The sequence below is a fragment of the Crocodylus porosus genome, unplaced genomic scaffold (genome assembly GCF_001723895.1).
Source record: "Crocodylus porosus isolate Cpor-Errol unplaced genomic scaffold, CroPor_comp1, whole genome shotgun sequence".
Lineage (NCBI taxonomy): Eukaryota > Metazoa > Chordata > Crocodylia > Crocodylidae > Crocodylus > Crocodylus porosus.
This window is the reverse complement of record NW_017728943.1, coordinates 70,493,539-70,519,982: the sequence shown is the minus strand read 5'-3', so window position 1 is coordinate 70,519,982 and position 26,444 is coordinate 70,493,539. Positions and strand designations below refer to the sequence as shown.

General features: G+C 40.9%; 1 protein-coding gene across 1 annotated transcript in view; it reads right to left on the bottom strand.

Moving 5' to 3' along the window:
• DNAH14 (dynein axonemal heavy chain 14) overlaps positions 1 to 26,444 on the bottom strand; it is a gene marked incomplete at its 5' end in the record, with an annotated part of 314,106 nt that overhangs the window by 217,963 nt on the left and 69,699 nt on the right. Inside the window, 11 exons of the mRNA XM_019548582.1 lie at positions 1,379 to 1,447; positions 3,122 to 3,267; positions 3,861 to 3,914; positions 5,310 to 5,541; positions 13,002 to 13,252; positions 13,919 to 14,006; positions 14,997 to 15,071; positions 20,590 to 20,708; positions 20,819 to 20,923; positions 24,664 to 24,835; positions 25,196 to 25,317. Of these exons, the coding sequence (XP_019404127.1) occupies positions 1,379 to 1,447; positions 3,122 to 3,267; positions 3,861 to 3,914; positions 5,310 to 5,541; positions 13,002 to 13,252; positions 13,919 to 14,006; positions 14,997 to 15,071; positions 20,590 to 20,708; positions 20,819 to 20,923; positions 24,664 to 24,835; positions 25,196 to 25,317 (1,433 nt within the window). The remainder of the gene's footprint in view (positions 1 to 1,378; positions 1,448 to 3,121; positions 3,268 to 3,860; positions 3,915 to 5,309; positions 5,542 to 13,001; positions 13,253 to 13,918; positions 14,007 to 14,996; positions 15,072 to 20,589; positions 20,709 to 20,818; positions 20,924 to 24,663; positions 24,836 to 25,195; positions 25,318 to 26,444) is intronic.

Here is a 26,444-nt window from a genome sequence, read left to right as displayed (position 1 = left end):
TCGCACAGCCCTAATTTTTATAGTATATTATAAACTTTCCTACTTCACTTTGGTGGAATAAGCCTGATAGGCTTCTTGGCAAGAATTATGTTTTATGGAAGGATTTGAATAAAAAAAGTAAGTAGTTGATGCAAAACAACATGCAAGGAATTTCAAGATTAGGAACATTTTGGAAAGAGAAATAAAGTGAGTGAAGAATACAAAAAGAATAATCAGGCAGTTGATTTGAAGACAGCAAGAAATGAGAGGGAAGGCAAGAAGAAATAAGACTGAAGATGTACAGAAGCAGAGCACTGAAGTTGAGGATAAGTAACTCATATCTGAGGTAAAACTGCACCTGAAGGAAGTTAGAGGAGAATCTCATAGCTAACAGATTGTCATTGGCAGCAGTGACATGTATACACTTCAAAGATCTAATGGAATAACTTGGCAAGGCCTTAAGATGAGATTTTAGTAACTGACCCAAATAATTATCAAAGCATAAATGAAGGTTCAAGAATGATAAAGAAAATATAGACTTCTATAAGGGTGCCTGCAGACATGCAGGGAAGCTGCTTCGGCACACTGTAATTACAGTGTGTTGGAGCAGACTCCGTCAATTGAGTCAACTGGAGCGTGGTAATTAGCACACCTCCAGCAGTCTGCACATCTCATGTATCAGCATCCTTGTACTTAAAATGGTGGCAGGGGAGCTAACTAAAACTCATTCAGTAAGCTTAATTAAATACATGAGACATGAGACATTGCAGGCACTTTAATTACAGCGGCTCTCAGAGCCGCTCTAATTAAATTGCCCACCCCCATTCCTGGAGCATGTGTAAAAATTGCCTCAATATTTGTTTTATAAAGGAATAACCAACAAGGTTTAATACCTGAGCGATACGTTGAGCGAAACAGAGAACATGAATCCAGCTCTATGGTTATAAGCCTATAAGAGGTGGAAGGTAGACTTTTTTTTATGATTAAAAAGAGAAATAAGAAAGGAGAAATTTATCAAAGGTACCCAGATATATTGAGCAAGAGAAGATATATAGGATGCATTTTTATAAGTAAGAATACGATATAGAAAAATACTATTTTTCTTCATTTTGTGCTAAATGGTAAACAAACAAGCTGAACCTTTGGGATACATTTAAAAATACCTGAGACAGGGTAGACATTACCATTGTTTAGGGGAAATACTGTCTTACTCCTTTTGAGTCTTGGAACAACATGCAGAGGAAGGAATGCATAACTGTAGTTTTTATACAGACAATTACTATAATCTAGAAGACATTTATGTAAAAATTCATTAGTAAGATGTTTACATGAGGCACCAGAGAGGAAAATAGGAAGTTTATGCTTCTGCATTCTTTAAGAAGACTATAGTATCACTTACCCCTGATTCATAGTGATAAAGATTCCACATGTTGTATTGATACGGATTTCTTTTCCTTCCAATACAAACCTATTAAATAAAATGTATTATTCATCATTTAGAAAAAAGATAAATGTTTCTTCAAACAAATTGGATAATAATGTAATGTGTTTCAATGCTAATGTTAAAAATATAAATAAATAACAAATAAATAAATGCACCAAAATCATCAGGGTAAAACAAAGATAAAGTAATGAAGGTCAAAATCCTCCAAAATATCCTTCCAGGAAAGACTGGTAAGGGTCAGATTCTAGCATGGAAAAAAAGGAAACGTGCATCTGTTACTGATGTCAATGGCTATAGTAACTAGTGATGCTTCTGCACTCACACACACAAGCCACATAATACTTTTGGTCAGTATAACTGCACAGCCAAGGACTTGCTCACTCCCTGAATATCTCTCTACCCATGTGATCTAAACATCCCCTTCCATGCTACTACAGAAAAGACTATCACCAAGCACTGCTACGCTGAGGATATAAGGTCCTTGTACTGTAAAGGCTTTTCATAGTTTCCTCCTTCCCAATTACACACAGCATAACTAAACGCACTTATGCTATTGTAGAGAAGATTCAGGTTTGTATCCCTTTTGTGGAACCCGGGGGAACCCAAAAAGTGGCATTTTGGCTTTTTTTGTGTGCATCTATGCAAGATGTTTACTGTGCAGTTGACTAATGAACTGAGCAGTAAATGTCTCAGCATCTACATGTGCGCTCCTATTAGGGTGCACAAAACTAATAAACTCCACAGCAGGGTAGTACTGGTAGCATGTTTCTTAAAACAGGTACTACCCTGCCGCAGAGATTTTTGTGAGCAGCAGCCATAGGCAGTGGAAGGCCAGGGCTAAAGGGGCTTATCCCCCTCAAATGTGGAGCAGCAGTGGCAGCGGAGAGGGCCACAGGGCAGCCCAAGAGCAGGCTCTGTGCAACTGAAGCAGGCGGGGAGGGGCGCACACAGACACGCAGCTGCAGCCTGGCTATGTGTAGAGCACAGCCCACTACAGCAGGTAAGCCTGTCGTGGGGGGGGGCAGACCAAGGCCCCCACAGCGAGGGAGGGAGTGGGGCACAGGCAGGGGCAGGGGCAGGACAGATGATGGAACACTCAAAGGCTAGGCATGTGGAACCCTTTCAGAGCAGCCCTGGGCTAGCAGGCTGACACCCCCCTCCCCCGCAAGTCTCCTGCCAGCTCCGGCTGCTCTGACCAGGCTCCATATGCTCCTCATGAATAAACTCCGGAGCAATAATCTCCAGAGTTTATTTATGCACATTAATCACACACATAGACATGCCCTTTCATGCAACTAAAAGTATGTTTATTACAGTTGATTACCTTTTTCTAACAAACTTTTTCTTAAGAATGCTGATAAGGATTTTTACTTACCAGTACAGTACTGTTCTAGTAGTGCAAGACTTTAATCATTCCACCCCAGCTGTGATAGTCTATATAATAATTTGGTGAAAAAATTGTATCATTGTTCTTAACAAACCAAAAAAAAAAGATGCCCAACCTCTCCAAGAGAAATTATTCTGAAATCTTACTGTTAACAGTTGCATTTAAAAATATCATAGCTGTTATCACAAGTTCAACCACAGTATGGAAAAGAATTCTAATAGAAATTAAAGTACCTCTCTAGACATAAAGCATTCGGTAGGTAGTTGCATAAGGCATTATTGCTTGAAAAAGGAACCAGGAGATACAAATACCTGACTATGTGGCTATCTTTCGCTGCCTTGATTGTCTGAAGCTGTGAAGCAATTACAGAAAGAACCTCCATATCTATTCGATTGAATTCATCAAAACAACACCACGCTCCAGACTGAACTATTCCACAGAAAAGTTTTCCCATCATCTTTAAAAAAGGTACAGAAATTAGTTTTGTTAGTTAAAACAGTAGAAAAATGTCAGATGACCCTCCCCCCCACCCCCACAAGACTGGCCTTTGAAAATCTGCCATGTTCTTTAAGCACGAGAGAGAGTATGAGAGCATGTGAGAGAGAAATGATCTGATTGCAGGGAATAGGAAGGTAGAGAGAGAGAGACTGTTCTCCAATTCTTATCTAAATCAATCTGGATCCAAAACTGAATGCTTATATCTAAATATAACTCTTTTCACTTTCTCTTGGACAGATTAAATGTACTATTTCCATAATTAAGAATAGTTTTTAACACAGAAATTAATATATTTATGGTATAGATCTAAGAGAAAAATATTTCTTTTGAAGATGGGATGCAGTTCCAGGAAAACCAGATATGGTTCATAGAAAAGTTATAAATTAGTATTTATATATTCTCGTTGGTAATTTGTAACACCATTCTGCTGATTAGTTAAAAACCTGAAAGACCTAATGCAACTGGCAGTCATGTTTCAAAGAATTATGTTTATTCTGCTCTACAGTATTGACCTGTTACAATATTTGACATGAAGAACATATTATGCCTTACCTTATAATCCAAACCTTCAAAACAGTTAAAAACCACACAGAATTTTCCTAAGGCCTAAGGAAAAGAATAATGTTTTAGAGTAGATATAGCATATTTCTTAAAACATTAAGATAAGCAAATATAAATGAGTTTGTCCAGAGAGATATAAGAACTGTTGAAAGCACATCTTAGAAAAGTTATTTCCAATGAACAATTCTTTATGAAGTACTTTAAAAAAATAAGTAATTCCATTTTACTTCAGGTCTGATTCACCATTTATATTTTCAAATAAACACTCTTTACGATATTAAGGTAAGTTTCTACAAACTTTTGAAAGCCGATCCCCTCTTTAGGAAATGAAGCCATCCCTTTCCCTCTGGAACCCTATGTTAAAAGCTTCTTCATCTTCAACATTTCTTTCCTAGTAGCTTTTAGAGTAGAACGATATCGTATACCTTGGGGAATATTGGAATAAATGTTGTAGATCAACAGAGTGCAGTATTTCTTCTTCCTTCGTGTTATTAAAGTCATTGCCACCGGATGTTGTGGAATCTGACCTTTTAGTCAAATTCAAAAAGGGACTGGACAAATTCTTAGAGGAAAGATGCATCAGCAGCTATTGAGCATGGGAATTAGGGATACATGGCGCATCTACACAAGGTGCTTTACTCAAGATTAGAGCAAATTACTGTGCAGTAAGTATCACCAGGCACACATGCAGACACTTACTGCACAGTAATTTGCTCTAATTTCGAGTAAACTTGCTACCTGTAAATACAAGTAGCAAATTTCTTCAGGAGTAATTACTGTGAAGTACGGCACATGTAGACGGCTGATCGCAGTCATGGGGCTGGCACTGGGAGATTCCCGTCTCTCAGAGTCCCTCGCACTTGCAGGGTAAGTATCTCCCAGCACCGGCCTCATGACCATGGAGCTGGTGCTGAAAGATAAGAATTTCTCTGATAAGAAGATTCAGAAGGCTCCAGAGCTGCTTGAAAGCAGGGACTCTCTCTGAGCATAGCCTTTGCTAACAGGTAGTGGAGTTCACAGAGCTACCAGCACATGCAGAGGTCTGCTGAAGTGCTGGTGAGCTCTGAAAAAAACCCAGCAAGTTAGAGCCTTAATATGTCAGTAATCCCCCACCTCAGATAACAGAAAGAAGTGTCAAAAAACCTCAAGGTCATCTCCACAAGGCAAATAAAAATTGAAGTTATACAAAATGGTTAGGAGAAGCTGAAACCCCAACCTATGCTAGTGCTGAAAGTAAAAAATATGGTACTTGAACTGAAGGGTGAGGCTTAGTCCAGGAGCCTTCAACAATGCTAGTCCACTTCCAAATTTTAAAAGTGTAACGTATTATTATCAGAAAGGATGATATGGAATAGAAAAATGATTGGCTACAAGTTTTCCAGAATGAAATTAAATCACAGACCTAGTTATTTCTCTGTCATATCAATATATTGTACTTACTTTTGATAGATCTTTGACAGTCTCTGTTTTTCCTGTGCCAGCTGGACCAGCAGGACAACCTCCAAGATTCAAGTGCAGTGCTCCAGTAAGGGTTAACCAGCATCGGTCAGTGAGGGGCGTAATAACCAACCGAGAAGAACAGCCCAAGTACTCATAGCCATAAACAAAGGAGGCATTACCTTGAACTACCCTACATGTGGTATTTATTTCACTCCATTCATAACGCAATTGCCTGAAATAATATTTTTGCATCAGAATCTTGGAAAGAGTTGACTATATCTAACAAACTGCAAAGGAAAGAATATTATATCTATTCAGTACATGAAAAAATATGATTCTTTAACTGTAGGCAAAAATAGAGCTGAAAGTGCAGTAACAGTCCAACCAAAAGAGAATAACCAGAAATAGGAGAAAATTAAGACAGCAAAACCAATGATGACAGCAAAACTAAAATTAATGACAGCAAAACCTTATATTCAAATTAAGGCATCACAATACTGAATACATGAAGACAGTTCTGTCTGGCATCAAGATACCCATGAACGCAAATATTTAATCCCAGTTCTACTGCTGAAAACCATACATGCTGAATAAGACAAACCACAACACTACTGCTAATAATATGAATTTTACACTGGACACATCCCCCTCCATGGCCACTTTTAATTAACCATTTTGTATGGATGTTCAGACATTAGGTCATTATCAAATGATTTACTAATATCCATGACTTCTGTACATTTATTCTGCAATACCATTATATAAAAAAAAAAAATCCAAGTTGGTTCAGCAGCCAAATGAATTGTCCAAAAATCATGGGTGAAAGAAGTAATAACTTGTTGACATTGCACAGAAAAGAAAAGGGTTCTATATCAGAAGTTTCCATCCTGTGCTTTAACAAGCAAAACAAAACAACACCCCTACCAGTATCTTTGGTTTCCTACAGATACTCATCTCCAGTAGAGGATGGCACCATATAACTTTTTAAAAGGACTGCACTATTCAAATATGACACCTTGCTCTACCCTGTAAAAACACAGTAAAATATAGTACCAAGAATTACACTGTTTTATTCCTTTATTTGTATTACTTATGTTGACCTGACATACATTTTCCCTGACAACCAGAGAATTAAAAAACAAGGGGGGCATTACTGTGCATTAAGTTTAGTACTTGTATAACCAAGTACTAAATCAATGTACAATATCAGTAGTGCTGGCACACAGGGTTTTCAAAGACGCTAACTATGTAGTAGCATAATACTACTGCACAGTAGCGTATTAGCATGAGTTTTACCCAGCACATAACTGCACAGTGTTATTAGGCTACTGCACAGTTAGCATTTCATGTAGATGCACCCATGGTGTGCAAGTGAAAAATGAAGTATGTTTTCCTGAAACATAAATATTACACACAACAGTTCAGAATGGGATTTGAAGGGATATACAAATAAGGCATAGGGGGGCCAAGTACTGAACAAGAGGAAATAAGATATTAGATAGATGCTCATTCTTATGTGGACTCAGGGAGGGGTGGTCATGAAAGACTATATAAAAAACCACGGGTGGTCAACCCCTGGCCTGAGGGCTAGATCTGGCCTGCAGCACCATGTCATCCATGCCATGAAGCTCCCCACTGGCACCGCTCCCTGCTGCCAAATTTCTGGACCTCTGGGGAGCCCCAGGGCCCTGCATGCTGGATTGGGCACCCTGCATGTTGGATTCATCCCAGCATACAGGCTGGGTTAGGGTGGTGCCAAGGCTGCAAGGCCCAATCCTGGCACATGTGGGGCTGGGAGGGCAGTTCTGGGCCTGAATCCTGGTGCATGGGGGCATGAGGGGACAGTGTCGGCCCCCCCAGGGACCAATTCTGGTATGCGGGGACAGAAGGAAGCAGTGCCAGGCCTCATCAGGGACCAGTTCTAGCATGCTGGGGTGGAGAGGAGTGGTACCAGCCCCCCAGGAACCTTTCTGGGGGGGGCTGGGGGGGTGGATGGTTCCAGGCCTCCAGAGACCAATCCCAGCATGCAGGGGTAAGGGGGTGGCGCCAGGCCCCAAGGCCCACTCCCAGGCCCTGATCCTGGCACGTGAGGCTTAATTTGCCCTGTGGACTGGCTCTGTGCCACTCATCTTGCAAAACCAAAGAAGTGATTCTTCTGCTCTACTCAGCATTGGTGACACCGCAGATGGAGTACTGCATCCAGTTCTGGATGCTGCACTTCAACAAGGACATGAAAATGCTTGAGAAAGTCCAGAAAAGGGCCACCCATATGATCAGAGACTTGCACAGCAAGCCATATGAGGACAGGGTCCTGGGACTTTTCAGCCTGAAGAAGAGAAGGCTGAGAGGGAACTTCATAGCAGCTTACTGCTACATCGGGGCATACATCAAGGGCTCGGTGAACAACTGTTTACCAGGGCACCCTTGGGGAAAACCAGGAGCAATGGTCACAAAGTCCTGGAAGACTGTTTCAGCCTTAATATTAGGAAAAACTTCTTCACAGCTAGGCCAGACTATAAAATAAGCTCCCTCCAGAGGTGGTGCAATCACCAACCCTGGAAATCTTCAAGAGGAGACTAGACAGTCATCTTGCTGGGGTCACCTGACCCCTGGTTATCTTTCCTGGTTGGTGCAGGGGGCTGGATCTTATGATCTTCCAAGGTCCCTTCTGGCCTTATAATCTATGAGTCTACAGTCTATGAGTGCATGCCACTTAAGAGTCTAATCCTTGAGCAACAGTCCTGTTCACAGAAGTTGCAGGTCCTTCCACAGGGCAGAGTTGCCTGCAGGCTGGGATTTCTCTCCTTTTCCTGCACCATATCTTTTCTGCTTTGAGGGCAAGACGCTTTACCTCAAAATGGTCTGCCACTTGGTTGAGGTTGTGGCACCATGGGATCAGTTGGCAGCCATCTCCTCCCAACTCTTGATGTTGGCATCTGTTTTCTTAAGGTATGCCTTAAATGTGTCCTTGTAGCATTTCCCTAGGCTGTTTCTAACCAGGGAATAGAGCATATCTCAGATTCTCAATTTCTTCTCAAGAGCAGAAACCCAGAATAAATAGGATTCCAAGGAGAGAATGGTTGGCAGGGTACAGAATATGCATATGAATAATACATCTTGAAAAACTCCAGTTACTATATACATAAGTAACTTCTTTTTCCTGTTTTGAGTGATTAGCCATATGCATATTGCAAAGTAGTTCCAATTTGACATGGGGCAAAATCTCAGAGTCCTAGGAGGACCATGAATGTAAGACTGCTTTTCCAGACCCTGGATGTCAGGAGGGATGTTGTAAAAGTCCTTGCCCTTGCTGTGCAGTCATTCTTGAACAGCCTCCTCACTTTGCTGTCACAAAAGTGTCACCCTTAAAGTCTGTTCTTCATCCTCTGGGCCGTAAGGAGATTGGGCTGAACAGTCCATCCAAACAACAAGACTGTCTCTTAGTATACAAGCTGGTGAGCAGGCAAGTTTTGTCACAAAGAAGTAGCATCTTCGACACATCTCTGTTGGGACAGGTTCTTCTCATGCAATATTTCACTGTCTTCAGGGCCCTGACATACATCTCTCAGTTTACTGTGGTCCCCTTTAGGCAAGAAGTCAGGAGGAACACTGTCCATGTCCATAGCTTGCTTAGGAGGTAAAAATCAGAAGGCATTACTTTCTGACTGACTCCTGTACAACATCGAGACACATGTCTTGGTTCACCGGTGGAAAAAGGCCACTGATGGAAAGGTACAATTCTTTTATGGGGACATAGGCCTGCCAATGATATCTGCCCAGGTGTTCTGAAGACCAGGAACAAAGAATAAGAAGGGGAACACCAGTTCTATAGTCTGCACAGAAGATATGAGGTTGTGGGAAGCCAGATATAGTTTGTAGGGTCGGAAGGGACCTGAGCAGATCATCAAGTCCAACCCCCTGCCATGGCAGGAAAGAGTACTGGGTTCAAACGACCCCAGCAAGATGTTTGTCTAGCCTTGTCTTAAAGACCCCCAAGGTAGGAGCCAGCACCACTTCACTTGGAAGTTGATTCCAGATCCTAGCCGCCCTGATAGTGAAGTAGCACCTCCTGATGTCTAGTCTGAATCTACACTCTGACAGCTTATGACCATTATTTCTAGTCACTGGTAGCGCTCAGGGGAACAGGGACTCCCTCAATGCCTGCTGGTCCCCTTTGACTAGTTTGTAACAGGCCACTAGATCCCCCCTCAGCCTTCTCTTGTGGAGGCTGAACAGGTTCAGGTCCCTGAGCCTCTCCTCGTAGGGCCTGCCCTGCTCCCCCCTAAGGGGACTGCACAAGGACCACCCCCTTGGGGTGGCTGTGGTGTCCCCTGCTGGCCATATGGTTTCTGCTCCTGCTTCTTCACTCCAGCTCTTAGGTGGAGGCGTGTGGCAGGGAAGTACTCTGGTTTCTCTTCAGATCGCATAAATCTTTAGTTCTTAAGGGAGCTTCCCTTTTCTGTTCCTGCCACACCTTGATGGTACTATTATGGCATTAAGGGAGGCTGCTGCAGGGTAAGCCCTTGTTCACTTTGGCTGCTGGCACCCCTTGTACCTGGCTTGCCCCAGTTTCAGACACTAAGTTATGGCCCTCTAGCTCAAAAGAATCTCAGGGTGCCAGTTGCCTTAGGGGCTATATGTGTGGTTTCCTTCCTCCCCTGTAGCCATACTCATGCCTTGCAGATGTTACTTCATGTTCATTGGAAGGAGCCCCCTGACCCAATGCAGCTTTCAGCCTTCAGGCCTTGAATCTCTCTGGGCCTTGGCCTTCCCAACCTTGCCCCTTTTATTCCCACTGTGCCTCTCATCCCAGGTCCGCTGCCTTGGACCTTGGCTCCAGGGCCGCAGACCCATCTTGCACTCGCATTCTCTGGGCCAGCCCTCAGGCCCCAGAGTTCCTGACCCCAGGATGGAATGCCTTCACCATCTCTGCCCTGAGCCACCGGGTACCTGACCCCAGGCCATGCTGCCCTCACTGTCTCCATCCTCAGCCCTCTGGTCCCTGACCTGGGCTGAGCTGTTTGCTGCTGAATGCCCCACAGCTACCCCTCCCTGGTCTCTCCTGTAGCCACAATCTAGTCTACCAGTTTCCAGTTTAAACACAACATAAACACAAGCAAGCTGCTTTTAAACTAAACGTCTTCCCCACTTTGAGTCAATATCTCCACAAGCCATACCTCCCTTGGAGCCCTCTCATCCTGGCTCTCTTGGGTGGCTTGGGTGTCAGGCTGCCTTCTGCAGTCCTTCTCTTTTGGGAGTTCCTCCACCTCCAGCATGCACAGCCAAACTGCCCTTGTTGCTCTAAGTACTGCCCCTTCCAGTCATGTGGTTCCTCAACTATCCAAAGGTGTTTCCCCTTTGCTGAATGGCAAGCCCACACTCTCCAGCAGCCCTGAACAACAAGCCTAGCCTACTGTACTTTCCCTTTCAGTGACACAGGGAACTACCCGGTTAGCAGAGAATTAGAGTAACAGTAAGGAAATGGGGATCGTTGCCTTTAAGATGAGCTGCTGGGAGGCTGAAAAAAGCAGGCCCTGGGGATATAACTGGGCTGCAGTGGCAGAATGGGATAGTTTGATCCAGGCAGAGCTGGAGGCAGAAGATCCCTGCTGGGAATTAATGGAAGTAGTGCTAGGAACTGGATGCTGTGAATATGCCCAAAAGGACTGTGTATGGAGTTTGGGGTGGGAGCCAGAGAGAAGCCAAGGAAAGGCACCCTGGCTAGAACTAACTGGAGGGTGGTGAAGCCCAGTGAAATGGACTGAAGGAACTGGAGGTGGCAGGAATTTTATGAGCAGGCTGGAAAGGAGAGGCAGAATCAACATAACAAGGCTGAATACTCATCACAGCCTGATCCAAGCTATCTTGCTCTGGCTTAATTAAGGAACTAAATGCAGGGAGCTCAGTCTGCTAGACTGCTGACTGAGGGCCAGAGAGCCCAAAGGACCATAGAGACAAAGCAAAGGTGGCCCAGAGATGTACAGATAGAGACATGTAAAATTTGCTCCTGTCCTAATGGCCTCAGGACTTACTTCCTAAATTTCAATATCATCAAGTCCTGGCAGGTGAGAGGTATGTAGGCATTTTGGGATGAGGGGAGGGCCAACAGAAAAGTATCGATGACCGGGGGCATCAGACTACCTTGAGGTGCTCCAGGACAGTTACACCAGGACCAAGAGAAGGTCCTACTGTGTGATCTGTCAGTGACCCTGAGGGTTTTCATCTTTTCATCCAAATCCTTACAGTGGTAACTGCCTTCCTTTGGAACAATAATATGACATACTTGGATTTGGATGACTGGCTGATAAAAGGCAGGAATTCCTACTAAGTGGGGGATCTCTACACTACCCTATATTTGTTTTAGACCCTGGGGTTTCAGATAAAAGCTTAGAAGTCAAATGTACTGCCAGTAGTGACTGGAGTTTGTTAGGGCCACTCTGGATTCCTGGATCCCCAGGTCTGATGAGAGGTACTTCATACCTAAAAGCTTATCTGTATGTCTGTGTCTAAAAGCTTATCTATATGTGGTTTCAATAAAAGATATCACCCAAAAATGTTTGCCTCTTGCATCTAACAGAGTGGCTGGATGACTGCTACCCTGTTTGGGGATAAGAAAGATACAAAGTTGGGTTTGCAGTTCTGATAAGTCCTTGTTAGGAGCTGATGATGATGACAGAACAGTATTGAAGGCTAAAGAATTCGAGTAATCTCAGCCTTGAGACCAAGAGCAGGATATCAGAGTCTCTGGGTGGATGACCCATAGCCCTGTATTAGAAAGAGAGGTGAGAAAAGATGGAAGACAGTCTTCATGAACATCTGTAGGATTGATCAGAGACCTGGTCATTGCCATAATCATTGCTGGAGTTAGATTCTAAAGGCAACTCATTGGGCAACTGACTATGCACTGCCTCATGCTTTGGTCTCAATGTCAGTGACATTGAGACCAAAGGCTGGTTTCCATCTGGTATGATGCTATGACTATGAAGCCAATGGTAAAGCCTACAAACAGAGTTTAATGCCCCAAACCTCCATTTTGTAAGGACAGCAGAAATGCTCTGTATTGAGTCAGGATACCAAGGAAGCAAGTCGGAGGTACAAAGTATGATAGACATATATGCACCGCCTGGATACTGCTAAGGCAAAGTAGTGTCTGAGCTGAATGCAGAACATGCATCAAGATGCCAGGCTGCTTTGGTTTAGTCCATAACACTCTTTTTGACAAATAAAACCACAATTGCCTTGTATGTACTATAGAAGAACATCCACAAAGATGAGTGTGGTCTCCTCCAGTGACTGCTGCCCTATTTGGTGATGACTGCTCACTGGACTGTATATTTGGGCAGTCACTCAAAAAATAATCTTAGGTTCCATTCCATGGCTCTAAAGGAGATTGTACTTGACTCCTGCCCCATTCCAACCATCCTGTTCCTGTACCTTTTCCTGCACTTGCCTCTTTCCCACTCTTGGTTCCTCATCCTAACCTTGTTTTCCTTGCCTAGCCAGCCCTACTTCTACAATTCAATTTTCATCCCAGCCTGGGTAGATATGCTGTATGCAGTACCATATGCTTAAAGTTTGGCAAAGTTAAAAAAAAAAAAATCACTGGAACAATCTCGTAATAGGAAATGTCTGGCAGCCTTTATAACAGATAGTGCTACTATTCAGGGCTATAATACTTTAAAACAACTGTACCTTGTCCATTCAAAATCATCCAGTTTGAAGATTTGTTTCTCCATCAGACTACATAATATGTCTCTACAGTGGATGTACAGAGTAAGAAATGCTTCCAATGTGGTTTGCTTGTGAAGTGGCAGAATGTCAGACACCATCTCAGCAAGCTGCTTAAGACAATGCACTAATTTGTCATGAACACCCATGCATTCCTTTTTTTGGTCAGAACTCTGGAAGCTTCTTGTACAATCTTTATTAAACATGATCTGACTCTAAAAAAAAGCAGAATTATCCTAGTAGCATTAATTACAGTTTCTTTTATTACTGACAGCTCCTTTTTGAACAAATGGGCAAAAAAAAAAGACATTACAGCATGTATAAACAAGCCTTTCACAATGTAAGTAAGCTTCTCAAATGCTAAAGATTGTATTGATCTTAATCTTCCCCCCATATTCTTCTGTATTTTTTTTTAGATTTTTGAGTTCAGAAATTAGATTAATGTTTTTCACATTCTTAAATGTTACTTATATAAAATCATCATGAATCAACAATGTTTCTCTTGGGTATACAGCGAACCTCTGTCACAGCCCTCAAAATACTTTCTACCTACTTTAAGTCTATTAAATTTGAGGTCCAGTGTCAAAACTACCTTCTCTTTCATCTTATCTGCTGAACACAAAATGGTCCCTCCTCCAGAGAACTGTTAAAATGTTCCAGACTGTAGGAACAGTATTCAACTACAGAAATTAAAAGACGTAAATCAATGAATCATATTTTCATCGACTGTCAAGCATTTTACAAAGAAGTTTAGCAAAACACCTCTATATAGCATTACGAACAAGTTTGAAATATTCAAAACAATTTTTCAATGAATAAAAATTCTAAAGTGAAACGGTAATGTTATTTTCAGGTTTGAATGAGTTGTCAACAATACTTACCACAAGGAGTACCACTTGTCCTGGATGAGTCAGAAACCACTGTTTAAATTTCACTTTATTCCATTCTATGATTCCAAGGTTTACAAATCTACAAATATATCATGCCATCAGCATAAATTAAGTGATCAATCACAAAATGCCCTTCACCAGTTATGAGGCTGCTATGTGCCAAGGTTTTGAATCGCATTAAAGAATCCCTAGCTAATGTGGGGAGTATTTAAAACAAACAAATTTTGCTGTTCTGAGTATTTTTTGTGCTATACCAGATCACTGGGGCTCAACATGGCTAATGCTCGCCAACCTTAATGCCATTTGCAGATACTTAGAACCATATATCCGGTACTCTTCATCTTGTAGAAACAAGCCCTTAAGAGATGTTTCTGCGGTCTAACATTTTGTCCATGAAACAAATTGCATGATCTCTGTAAAACATTAGTCAAATGGGACTAATGGCATTCCAGAGAATAAAAGCATTCAGAATGCAAAAAACAAAATCACAGCACTTCATCCATGCCTGTTACTGGTGCTATATTATACCAATCTATTACTACTTTTACTCCCTCCACCCCTGGAATCTCCCCTACTGCCTTAGTAAAGATCGTTCTCGGTCTAATCACAAAAGTTCAGACAGTGCTTTGAAGAGCCAGGGCTAATGAATAACAATCAATCATTCAAGGTAGCTATCAATCTCAATGCTCTACCTGCCAACAACCTTATGCAACTAGGCCAACTGACAGCTTACATCCTACAACTGCAGTCATGCTCCAGAAGTAGTGGATTAATGCTCAGGTCTCTTGGAAAAGCTAAATCTAGTAATCTAAAATAACTTCTGAAGACACTTACATGCAACTGCTCCCAAACACAGCCTTAAACTTTGTATTTGATCTGTTCCCTTTTAAGGCTAGATGGCAATTGATTTTTAAAATGGTTTTAAGATCTTTGGAGGCACAGATTATCTGTACTACAAAGTTCAATAAGATTCCAGTAAAAGAGTCTCTGGGTGCTGCTGCCATAAATATAAACATAACCAAATGCCTGGCATAGCATGTTTATTAGCAAATGAAAAACATATTCTTACCTTTTTACCATATCAAACATACTGCTCTCTACATTTCCTAGCCACTGCTCAACAGCACCTCTGACACGAACACTCCTATAAAAACAGTATTTCAAAAGTTCATTTACTGTCATTACTTATTTTGAAGAGTTACAATAGCATTCCTACAATCTTACTTGAATAACTGGCATAATCACTTCTACTGGACTATACCTTCCCCCAGTTTATTAACTTTACTAACCTGTCCCCAATGCTGGAGACCCTGGACCTGTGGCACTTACACATACTCCTTGGAAAGACTTTTTTTTCCTTCTTGGGGCCTTACAAAAATAGGGGATACATATACTCAGGGGCATGTTATATGCAAGAAAATAAGACAGATGAAAGGAAAGGAATACTAGAGAGTGATTCTATTCTTATGAAATGTTATGTAAAGAGGAACCTGATTTTATGTAATAAGTATTAAAAAGTGGTGTCATATGTAAACAGTGAAGGAAACAGATTGACAACATTACCCTGAGGGAGAAACTGTTCATCCTGATAATACTACCATATTTACTTGATACCAAGATAAGGTTCTTTTCCTCCCATTTAACATGAGGGAAAAAGTCCCTTGTTTTAGAATAGAGTACAAGGAAGGTGGTGGCAAGCAGCTGCTGTGGCTCGGGCCCATAACTGTGGTTGAGGCCATAGCTGCAGGTGCTGCCAGCTGCTCCTTCCCCTCCCACTGCCTCTGCATCCTGCCGTCTCCCCACTGCAACCTCTTTCTCCCCCCACATCCCACCATCTCCTGCCCTCCACAGTCTGTCCATCTTCCTTTTTGCCTTACTCAGCTCCATAATGGTAGGCTCCATCCATGCTGCAGCCTGGGGCACTAAGCATGGCCCTGTAGCAATACTGAGCAGCCCAGTGCAAAGCAAGGGTAAGGGGCTTGGAGGGAAGCAGAGGCAAAGAAAGAAAGGGGATGGAGATAAAGCACCAGTCATCCATGTCCTCTCTACCTGAATCTGCAACTATATGTCAATAAGGCTGTTCCAAGCTTGTTCTTCTGCACCTGCTCTCAAACTTTGGTGTCTGGTGGGCATGGAAATGACCTGGAGATAATCTAAGAGAAGTCTCAATGGCAAAATTCTGAGTTTCGAGTGTACCTGGGACCTTGAATGAGCAGAGCATGTGTGGGATATGCTTGAGTCCTCAGCTGCTAGGCCCTACTGCTGGAAGCCCAAATCAGAGCTGAGCCCTAAGCAATGCCTAAGAGGGGCTAAAATCATTGAATCTGAATGTCAGGTGATACTCAACACTTTACAACCTGTGAGGATCATGTTCACATGATAGAATGTAATATGGCTACAACAGTTGAGCTGGCAAGATCTGACCGGCTCCATTCTTCAGAAATTCCCTGGGAAGTCCAAACAACATTTGAGGGCTTTCCTTTGAGAGTAGTCTTTTTCTAATTTAAAAAAATGGTGAAGCCCTTTAGATCTTTAAAGATTCTGGAACTATTCTTCTGGATCCTTATATTCAAGCCAGGGAAGAAAGCAAGTGAGATCAAAGAGTTTTCATAAAACATTCTTTGCCAGATTCTGAAAAAGAAATCTACCTCTTAGGTAAGACTGGGTGTGTCTACATGGGTGCTTTAATGCACAGTACCTTATTCTACTGTGCATTAAAGCATCATGGCAAAAACAGTGCTAATGTGAAGTAGAATTGGTTATAAAAAGGTGCTTACTTTTACTACCAAGTGTTAGGACAGCTTAGTGTATGCCTTCATGTAGTACCTCATATTAGAGCAGGGGTGGGCAAAATGCAGCCCGCGGGCCAGATGCAGCCCGCCAGGCCATTCTATCCAGCCTGTGGGGCTCCTAAACAATTTAGAAAATTAATACTTAGCTGCCCCTGGCTGCCTGTCATATGGCCTTCGATGGCTTGTCAAGCCCTCTACCCGAAATAATTGCCTGCCCCTGTATTAGAGGTACTACATGTAATACACAGTAGCAAAAGCACATTAATGAACATGTAGAAACACCCACTGTAGACTAAGTTAACCCCATCCAAAAGATCAAGGAACCATTGGTGAAGACTGAGGCCCCCTCTGCACATTACAGGTACTGTGCAATTAACCAGTTACCAGTTACCTTGAGAACAGCTACATGTGTGAAGTACCTATTACTATAAAAAGCTCCAATCAGCTATAAAGTTAGTATACATTTTCAAAGCCTAACTTTATAGCTGGTTGCTATTGAGCTTCAATCTGCATGTGTAGCAGGATCTCCCCTGCCGCTGCCCCCTCCTCCCCCACTCCTTAAACTGACAAGGCTCCCAGCTGCAGGTGTGCAGCATGCTAAGCCGGGCCTGGAAGTCCCACAACCAAGGGGATTCTTAGCCCCAGCAGCCCCTGGCAGCACCCACAGTTGCTAGGACCCAGAGTCCCGCAGCTATGTGCCTCCTGATGCTGGGACCCAGCTGCATCCTGGCAGCTGTGGGGTGTGGCTGCAATCTCCCAGCCCCAGGGGGTACATGGAGCCCCTGGGGCTAGAAGATGCAGTTGGCGTGAAGGTTTCACTCCTTCCTCTGATACTGGGTGATCATAGCAGCTGAAGTGATGAAGTCAAAGGACCAGAGTAGTGAAGGCCAATAGGATGGAGTAATAAAAATGCTGCAGGTGGTAGAACCAGCCTGGAGACCTGGAAGGTCACAGTACCCAGAAAATGAAAGGCCCCAGTAATCAGGACATAGCCTAGCCTAGGCACGATAAAAGCTTGCTGAAAAACTATTTTGTTCAGAAAGGAACAAGAGTTTGAGATAGAGACCTAGAAGGTGGAAAATGTCAGCCAGCAGGGAGGATATCCTGAAGCAGCGGATGCATTAGCACAGCTGTGCCATGGAAAAACTATGGTATGGTATGCACGATGCATGAAAAGAATTTGAGATTCCAGAGCATACTGAACTGGTAGACATGCTGCAAAGTTGTCAGGAGTATCACACTGAGTCATAAGAACTATAGGCATTTAGCCTGAAGAGTATCACACTGAGTATGACACTGAGTCCTAACAATGTAGGTGCTGAAATAAGATGCGTGTTGGAAAAGTATGGGAAGAATTATGTGCTTCATATGCTGGAGGGAGGGGTCTTCACCCCATTCAGGGAGGTGTAAGAATTCAATTCTAAGAGAGTGAGAACTAAAATGATGTATAATTGGAGACCTGAGTCCATATGCTACCAATGCCAGAAAGCAGGGTATCTAAGGAAAACCCATCCAGATAAAATGGATTTTCTATTCTATCTGAATAGATAGAAAATCCCATGCACATATCCATCCTGTGGGATAAAATCTATTTAAAAATTAAGTATGATTTTGGTGACATTAGTTTGCCAACAAAGGGCAAGTTTCTAAAAGAGGTAATTATGTTACATGAAGATAAATGTCTACGGTCAGAGGTATTATGATCAAATTCAGCAGGTTAATGTTCTCTTTCAAAAGGCTGTCATGTAACTGTTGAGGTATTAAAAAAATCTAAAACTGGACTCAAGGAAACCAAACTCAAACTCATCTGCTGGAGACCAAGCCCTATACTGAACAGCCAGTAGAGAAACACACTCAAAATAGGCCTGTGTTGCTTGAAGGATTTCCAATAGATGCAATCCCTGATGATGCCAAAGAATAGCTCAGAAGTAAGGGCCCAGTAGAAAACACTGAGCTGCGAACACAACAAAGAAAATTTAAAGGCATGATATATGTAGTCTTTGAATTTACTGAAAATTTTGTAGATACACCAAATCCAAAGTATAATAGTTAAGAACTGATGGTATTTTGCAAGGACAAGTATTATGTAAAGAAAAAGGAAAACAAAAAACAAAAAAGTAGAAATTTGGGCAAAAACAGAAACAAACTGAAGCAAATTGTCTTAGTCTTGTGGATACTGGAATAGTAAAAGACAGAAGCACTCCAGGGATCTGACTAAAGAAGAGACCCCAGGGTGTAGAAGTAACTGATACTATTTTTTGCATACCCCAAATAAAGACATACACCTTGTTTTTGGGAAGGCAGAATGAAGAATTTTCTTCCCAAAAATTATTGCTGCCTGGTTCTGACCTTGCTAGTAATATTCAGCTCACTCCACCCTCCCTCTTTCCTGCTCGGGGAAAAGAAGTCAATTCATTTCTGAAAAGGTTAAAACAGTAGCTTTGCTTGAGCATGAAAAGGAAGATGATTGAGCTGAAGATTAGGCTCTGTTACTGCTCTAATTCACCTGTGGAAAGGTTGAAATTGTAGCTGCTACTTAAGACTGGACCCCACCCCTCCTCATGCAGCTGCTGGGGGAGAGGAAAAGAAAACAGAAGCAAAAGCCATTTCACAGTGTCTCCATGCTTCTGTTCTGGGCAGAAAATCAGGTTTCCCACTCAAGACAAAGAATGTAATTCTGGAGGACTAATGCCGGGGGGGGGAGGTTTGTTATGTGGGTAAATAAGGTAATCCTGAGAGAGAGAGAACAAAAGATCCCTATAATCAATGTATTGTTTGCTATCCTTAACTAACTTTGTAGAAATTTCTGTTCAGCTATGGACCAAGGAAAAGTCTCTTGCTTCTTTTTATAACAAATGCTTTGAAACCTCTAGATACGTCTCCCTTGATGTTTTGCCCTACTGCTTCTAGGTTATGGTACCTTATTCATGCTGGGAAAAAGAGGAGGCAGACCATCATTCTCCCCCTTCAGAAAAACTATAAATGCTGCCCCATGTAAAGACTTGGCTTAGATTAACCCAGATTTGCCTGAGAAAGACTGGGGAGAGGAGTAAATGAATCCCAGCAAATAGGCATTGCAATGACAAATATGCAGACTAATGGTATAGCAAATTTAAAACACTTGATGTAGGGAAAAGGAAAAAAGTGTTATATGTTGCTTGAAACTGCCTGAAAAACATCAAAGTAAAGAAATGGCAAAGTGCAAATCAAGTCAGGCAGAAATTCTGACAGAAAACCAGAAGAGAGGGAATGGTCAGAATGGGCTCCATGATAATTTTGAACAGCCTCCACAACTGCAGAAAAGAGGGACAGGCTACAGATCCTAGTATTATGGAAGACTAGGCTATAGAATGTATTTTTTCTAACACAAAGTGTGTACTGGTTGTTATGCAACAAATCTGAGGATTTTCTGAATTCATATGGAATTATGCATGTTATAAACAGAAGATAGATGTACTTAATCCTTGTACGTAGTATTAACAGCTGTCTCAACATTCAACTTCAGGTCTGAAACTAGAAAATTCCATTCACATCAATGGAAACTGTATCTACATTCTCCAAGACTGAAATGGTCCCCTTGAGGATTTATAAAAACCTGTGGTAAGAGCTCCATGGCACAAAATGTTCAAAATATTTAAATGATACACTGTTAGGTGATAGCTAGAGCTGTAATTGTGGAAACAGTTTCCTAAATACAGCAAAATACTAAACTACCACTATCTATATTGAAATATCCTCCCAAAATTATAATGTTTATGAGAAAGATCCATCTGGGAACAAGCCCTTCCCCCACAAAACCACAACAGAAATGTCTTTCTTTTCCTGGTTCAAATTTCTATTGTATTTAGCATTCACAAATGCATATCATACTTTGGCATTTGAAGAGTCTCTTCTTCAGCAGATCTGATCATCACCACCACTGTAGGGTTCTGTTCATGCCTGCGTATATATAGCCTCCTTATATTTGCAAAACATTTTACAAGATGAGGCTATGGGGTACAGATGTAAAAGAAAATGGGATGGTAAAATATCAACAGTCTGTCACTTTCACTATCAAAACCAAAAAGAATGTTCCTAGAAAGTAGTACTGAAATGTTACCTGTATAGCATCAGGATTTTTGCTTTCAGCTAAAATGTCAAGAAGTTCGGCATTGCTGAGAAAGTAAAATCTTGGGAAAATCATTCGCTTAATTTCAAGATAATCCTGTTTCCCACCCCACAAGGGGAAAAAAAATAAAAATAATTTTAAATATCTGTCTTAAAATTTACATAAAGAAATTAGGTGCATCTTTAAATATAAAAATTTTTATTTGATGAATTGGATTCCTTAATAAAGCTAAAATAATTTTAAAGAAAAATGTAAAAATATTCGAGAGTATGATTTTAAGTTTACCACCTCCAAAATCCTGCATTGCATCTACTTATTTCTCCTGAATTCATTCTTATATTCTTACTACTCATCTCTTCCAATTTATTACCTTTTTCCCTAGTTGGCTTGAGGCTTTTTTTTTTTTTTTAACTTTACCCATTATACTTGGATCACCCTCTTTCCTAGAAAGCTAAGTTTCCTTTCCCCACCGCTTTTATATTCAAACTTCCTATTAAAGACTAATCCTACAGTAATCTACCCACTGTGGTAGACATCCAATTTTTCTGACAATTGATTTGTAATCATTTTGGTTTTGTTTTTCCCAGTATGAAATTGTAAACTAGTCTCAGCAAAGAGCTGTGGTATTATTTATGGATAGTTCAGATTAAAATACAAAATTTCAGAAGATAACATTTAAATTCATATAAGTAAAATCAAAGCAGGCCTTCAAATAGACAAGAACGTAGCTCTCTAATGTTTATTCCAGAGTAGGAAAGAAAAACTCATTCTTAGTCCACTCCCACAAATGCTCACTGGTCCTCCAATTGCCCTACTGATAGCTGAAGCAAACAATGAAGAGCAAGTTCAACACATCCAAAAATGTTCACTGTAACAAACTACCTACTGTTATAATGTATTCTAGATACATACAACAAAGAGAGTCTTTCCTGGCAGCTTCTTTTAGAAAAAGTTACTACTGTCAAACTTTATTTTTCAAGCTTTTGTCATGTTAAAGAACTTTTCACAAGAAATCTGTAGTAAATTAAAATTAGTTAGGTTAGATATCTGGTGGAAACATATTTTTCTCATTTCTAACACATTTCTCATTTACTTATAGTTACATATGGACTTCAAGCTTCTATTTTAAAATCATTCCAGTCACTTAATGGAAGACCTACAATATGCTTTAAAAAGAAACTGCTTATATTGCATGTCATGTGGGAAACAAAATCATCTTAAATAGTTAGAAAATTCAGAATTACAGTGGTTTACTGCAGAGCTTTATTACACTATTCTATCAATAATAGAATATTCAGTTACACTAATCATCTAACAAGGACTTATTAACTTAATGACAATTAGTCATTTTAAAAATATTTTGCACATGAGTGAAGGCACAATCACAGACTCCAATTGTAATTACTTGATTATAATTTATTCCCTATCAACTTCAGGGCAACCTCTTTTGGGTAGTACAGAATCCTCATGCTTTTCTTTACCGACAATGTGCCTGGCCATTGTCTCTTTCATCCTATTCACAGGACCAAATAAAACATGCATCTATTACATAAATAAGGTTTTGCCTGGCTACTGGAAACAAGCCAAATATAACCCCTGGGATCCATGCAAATAAATGTCCTGTGTCCCTAGATCACTCTCAAGTTTTTACATCATGAAGACAAACAAATAAAAGCTCCTCCTCAAGAAGCACATGCTTATGGTTTGGTTACTCCAGTCTAATGGCAGTAAAATATTCAGTGATCCACAAGAAGTCAGATCAGTTATGGTCAGTATGTATAAGAAATACATAAAAATGACAAAATGAAAAGTTAAGTTGCCCAGTATTATGTACCCTTGTCTCCTCCACCAAGTCACAAAGCTCATCATTACAGCAATCACTGCACAACAAAACCAATGTACTACAAGCCTTGACACCTGGAAAGATCATGTAGCAGATCCTCAAGAAATCTACTGTGAAGCACCTAGATATGAACAAGGGAATCAGGAACCAGCATGAACATCAAGTGCAAGTTGGGCCTGGCCAACCTGATTTCCTTCTGTAATAAAGATAATAGGTTCTGTGGGTGGAGGAAGACCAGTGGATGTGAAATACCCTGACTTTAGCACAGTTTCTGACAGTTTCCCACAACAGTCTCATTAATAAGCTACGAAAATACAGGCCAGATGAAAGTACTGTAAGTTGGATACGTAACTGGTTTGACGACTACTTGCTGAGCACAATGATCCATGGCTCAATGTCTAGCTGGGAGGTATCAAGTGGGGTTCCCCAGGGGTCTGTCCTGGGACCAGTATTCTTCAACATCTTCATTAATGACTTAGATGATGGGATCGAGTACATACTTAGCAAATCTGTGGATGATGTTAAGCTGAAGGGAACTGCACACGTTGGAGAGTAGAGCTAGGATCTAGAATGACCATGATAGACTGGAGAAACGGTCCACAATCAGGTGAGATTAAACAAGGGCAAGCGCACACTCCTGCACTTGGGACAGAATAATGACATGTATGAATAAAGACTGGAGAATGACTGGCTAAGCTGCAGTACTGCAGAAAAGGGTCTGGGGCTTAGAGTAGAACATAAACTGAATATGAGCCAACAGTGTTGCTCTTTTTATAAAATGAGATCAACAGCCTTCTGGATTGTATTAACCAAAATATCACTTGAAAAAAATCAAAGGAAGTGATTTTTCTTCAATTCAGCACTGGTGAGGCCTCACCTGGACTACTGTGTCCAGTTTTGGGCTCCACAGCTCAAGAAGAATAGAGAGAGACTGGAGAGAGTCCAGAGCAGAGGGACAAAAATCATTAAATGCCTAAGAAGCAAGACTTATGAGGAAAAAACAAAAGAACTCTAGGCATTTAGCCTGAAGAGAAGAATGAAGGGGAATTTGATAACAGTCTTCAAATACCTGAAGCATGGTTATGGAGAGGATGGAGATGGGTTTTTCTCTGTAGCTGAAAAAGACAGAACTAGGAGCAATGGTCTCAAGCTGCAGGAGAAGAAATTTAGGTTGGAGATTAGGAGGAACTTTCTGACGATGAGGGTGGTCAAGCATTAGAACCCATTATCTAGAGAAACTGTGGCATCTCCATCCTTGGAAATATTCAAGAGCAGAATGGTCAGACACTCGGCTGGGATAGTTTTGTCAGGGAAGTTTCTGCCTTGAGCAGGGGCCTGGACTGGATGAACTTATGAGGTCCCTTCCAGCCCTTCTTTTCTATGATCCTACAAATTTCATCTCAGCAGAGATGGCAGCTCTGATAATAAAAATGCTTTGCACAGAACATCAGACAACGGAAAGAGCCAAAAATGAGGATTTGACTAAAAGTATATGGACTGAAAATCTGGGGCAGATGCAGTTTCCTACAAAAACAAGAAAAAAGCTATCAGATTGAGCTGCCATTGTCAGTGCAAAAACAGATCCCTCTGTAAGTGGTTACTGCTCAGTTGTGATACAACAGAACCTCTTCTACTACTCTGGTGTACAGTAAAATCCAAAACGATTTCTTTATTAACTGACAGAAATATTATCTTATGCTACACTGGTATAAACTTAGGAGTAAACTGAAGTTTAGTTACTCTGGTAAGTGATTTATCACTTCATTAGGCCTTATCTAGAATGTTAAATGCATCTATAATAAGTGACATTGAAAAAAGTACATTAATAGGTTTGTCCTCTGAAAACAACATGTATTGTTAAGCATCTCACTCAGCCACAATTCAATAATGCTTCTTGAATATATGGACTTTTTGTCACAAAAACAAAGGTTTATAGCTTGGTCTAGTGGATAAGAAGCAGCTGGGGATATTCAAAACCCTGGTGTGGTTTTACCTCAATTGACTTCTGTATTTTCTCAAGATGTGCATTGTTGGTCTGCAGCATATCAAGGACTCCTGCAGCTGTAGCTGCCCTAAGAGCATTTGGGTCTTCCTCTGTATGTACCATGATCTCTTTCCATTTGTTATTGACCTGAGAGAAAAGAGTTGCTTCTTCTGGAAGCTGCCTATTTAAATCACAGGTAATATTAGAAATCAATTTTTAGAACAGTATCAAAATGTTTTTCATTCTGATTTGTATTTGTCAATTTACTTTAAGATCTTTTTCTTACACACTTTATATTGTTTTCCAGATTCACACTTTTGAATTTATATTCTAACATATACAGAGCCAGAGCAGCTACAAAGCAATTAACCATTCACACAGCTGAATGCTTCAGCAGAAGTCTACATACCTAGGTATTTATGCCTAGGAGTCCTCCTCCACTGAACATTAGTCGTTGTTTCTTACTGGCTTAAAACACTACCGAGGACTTGATTCCTTGTTTTGATAAAATGACTGTGACATGCATAGCATGCATTATTACCTTTGTATTTCTGCAGAATGAAAGATTGGTTCAAGATAAATCCAGTTCCTTTGACAGAGTAACCATTCCTCCAGAGTGTGAGCAAAAAGATTCAATTTACGATCCCATCCATCCACAAGATTCTACCAGATAAAATATAATATTTTATTATTATAGTAATATCTACATTTGGTGGAAGTTCTTGCCATCTGAAAGATGTTACCAAGGGACTCTGAACCTCCGTTTTTATAGAGTTTAAGTAGGCCCTAGCATTTATTAAATAAAAGGTTTCTATGCACTTCATACAATTTGAAAGCATATAATCCCTACTTCATTAGGAACTAATTATTTAAGTCTGAAAAGAATCTACTAAAGTATTGTACATGTTTACAGGTTTATGTTATATTTTCAGTTATAATAGGTACAAATATGTAAATATTTTTTTCCAGTCAAGTGAGAAGTATATGTTTCACTTCAGGGCACTGGCATAAATTAGAATGTAGCTTTACCTGTAATAATATATATTACGGAACTGGATCCTGGTCTCCTTACAAGTTATTCTCACTGAAGTCAAATACTGTAAACCTATTTCTAAATCCCATCTAACAAAAATGTCTTTGTCCATCCTTGCTTTAAAAAAAAAAAAGAGGTGACCAAGATGTTCTGTAATGCTATCCTAAGACCACCCAGCCAGCATAACTAGTTTTCTTTCAATGTATTAGTACACATACAATAAGTTCTGTATATTTTAGTAGTAGTCAATCAGTCCTAGGAACTAGAAATTAACTGTCTGCATTTGCAAACTAAATGGAGACTAAAGCAATACATATTTCACTCCTTAGAAATGAACAGAAAAGCAGGAACATTGAAAAAAAGGTTATTTACCAGTAGCTGTAGTTATTCAAGATACTTGGTCCATTCATACATACATTCCACTACTGGTATACATGTGCCCCGTGCTTAAGCTCAGACCTTCTTGCCCTAGCAGTACCCATACAGTGTGTGTGCTTCCTGCCTCTCCTCAGGCTTTGGAAGATGGGCAAAAAGGGTGGAATGTGCTCCCCACGTAGTGATTGCATAACCGTCACCAACCCAAATATCATAGAATCATAGAATCAATGAGTCGGAAAGGACCTAGACAGATCATCTAGTCTGACCCCCTGCCATGGGCAGGAAGGAGCATTAGGGGTCAGAGGGGTCGTAAGACCCCAGCCAGGTGCCTATCCAGTCTCCTCTTGAAGATTTCCAGGGAAGGTGAGAGCACCACCTC